The sequence below is a fragment of the Chelonoidis abingdonii genome, chromosome 2, assembly GCF_003597395.2.
Source record: "Chelonoidis abingdonii isolate Lonesome George chromosome 2, CheloAbing_2.0, whole genome shotgun sequence".
Taxonomy (NCBI): domain Eukaryota; kingdom Metazoa; phylum Chordata; order Testudines; family Testudinidae; genus Chelonoidis; species Chelonoidis abingdonii.
Window position 1 is genome coordinate 84724008 of NC_133770.1, and position 2128 is coordinate 84726135.

A 2128-nucleotide genomic window follows, 5' to 3' on the forward strand; every position below is an offset into this window, starting at 1 on the left:
CAATAGCACAGGGCAGCAGAGCACTCTACATTTTAGAAAGGTTATGCACCAAACTAACATAAGAAAAAATTCTGCCCTCAGAGGTTTCCATACAAGAATGTGATTTCACTCCTAGCTTACTTCAGTATTATGCAATCATAATGGCATTGAAACTAAGAGTTATATCTGTGTCAAACTGAAGTAACTGAATTGTGAGTCAAGCCATATATTGAAAAATGGTAGGTGATTTGTGTGCACAGCCAGCCAGTGAAATGTGCAATGATTCGTTTGACTTCTAAGCTAAATAGCAATAAAATAGATATGTATTTGGTTAACTGTAGTCTCTGAAAATTATTACACAATGACTACTCTGAATAATTATCATCAAGAAAGAAAGCAGATAATCAGGACGGATTTTTTTGCTAGGAAACTTTAAAAGAAGCCATCACACACATTTAAAATTAAGTCAAAACTCAATAGATGTCCCCTCCTTCCAGCCTAGTTTATGTTTTAATGCTTGTCTACATAAACCTCCCGCAGATTTTTAAACTATGGAAACTGTCAGGAAATCAGTTATACAAAGATGCCATTTTTGCTTTATTCAAGAAAAATACACATTTAATACAGAAAAATACTATGAGGAGGAAGGGGCACTGAGCATATGCAATACATAGTATTATGGAAATATTTACACTAAGAGTCCTGCAATTCTATGTCCTCTTCATTCACTGTAGGCTTCCATTGTCCACAAAGGTGTCAGATCATGTTGGCGATGGCATGTTCTGCTGATCTGTGGGTTTTTAGATAGGATCTCTGCATGTGGGTAGATGGATTTTTTTCACACCATATATTGGGAGGAATTGCTGCAATTTTTGAAGGAGTGGAAGTCAAAATCCAGGACCAACTTTCCTCTGTCCCTAAAAAATAAACCGTGGAGGTAGCATACTGGGCTAAGTCAATGCTAGTATGTTTTATGGGGCAATCACTGTATTTAAATGAATACAGTTAAAATGTATGCCTGGGCAGGGAGTGGGAAAGCTTACAGAACTCTGTCACTATCAGAATGGCCTAATACTTGACTGGGGAAGGAGTGAGAATTATTGGCTGAATTGCCACTAGAAATGTGATAGATGCAGGTTTGGAATATTTTTTTAAGGTGAGCTTTAAACATCTCGCCAGCAAAAGCATAGATCACTGGGTTCAGGCAGCAGTGGATGAAGGAGATTGATTCGGTCAGCTGCAGGGCCAGCACAAGCCTTTGGCTTGTCTCACAGTCATTGATGATGTGCAAGTTCTGCAGAGAGTCTAGAAAAAGCACAATGTTGAAGGGAGCCCAGAAAAGGAAAAAGATGACCACGATGATGAAAATCAGCTTGATGGCTTTGATCTTGTTCCGGTTTTTGCAGCTCTGCAGATTTTTTAGGATGTGAGAGTAGCAGTAAATGAGGATGCTGAGTGGGATCAAAAGGCCCAAGATGTTGACTTCAAACTGAGTGAAAAATCGCCAGGTCTCTTGGCCTGGAGGATATTTGGGGATACACTCGAGAGACTGTTCAATTTCCACTTCTTGGTTAAATACCACATTTGGTATGGCAGCCAAACCAGCCGTCATCCACAGGAGTAGGCTTATAATTATGCCACAGGTGGCTGTTCGAACTCTCATCGCATAGACAGCGTGAACGATTGCTATGTACCTGTCTATGCTCATGAGGGTTATAAAGAAAATGCTACTGTAAAAGCCTATGTAATAAATGCCAGCTATCATTTTACACACTGCATTTCCGAAAATCCATTCTTCTGAAGCATAGTGAGCTTGAAATGGGAGGGGGACAACAAAAAGCAGATCAGAGATTGCAAGGTTGAGCAAGCACACATCGGTCATGGTGGTGACTTTCTTCCTGGTCAAAAGTACACATATGAGCAAGGCATTTCCCACCAGGCAGAAGAGAAACACCAGGCAGTAAACTATTGGAAGAAACAGTGATTTAAACCTGCTGAAACCATTGCCTTCACTGCAAGGAGAGGTACCTTCATCATACACGTAGTTATATTCTGTGGCATTTGGGAAAGGGCTGGTAAGAGTCATCTTTAAGACCTGTGCACAAAAAAGAGATAATTAATTGATTATGGGTATAGAAGGGTTGCAGAA

The 2128-nt window shown here is 40.0% G+C and overlaps 1 protein-coding gene across 1 annotated transcript; it reads right to left on the reverse strand.

Moving 5' to 3' along the window:
• Window positions 1-387: 387 nt before the first annotated feature.
• Window positions 388-2128, reverse strand: LOC116838176 (C-C chemokine receptor type 8-like). The gene has a single exon (XM_032803202.2). It carries the CDS (start codon window positions 2063-2065, stop codon window positions 1019-1021), a length of 1047 nt encoding a protein of 348 aa, XP_032659093.1. The 5' UTR covers window positions 2066-2128; the 3' UTR covers window positions 388-1018.

Excerpts from the sequence above, each read along its gene's own strand:
- LOC116838176 (XM_032803202.2), bottom strand. The coding sequence starts at position 2,065 with ATGACTCTTACCAGCCCTTTCCCAAATGCCACAGAATATAACTACGTG.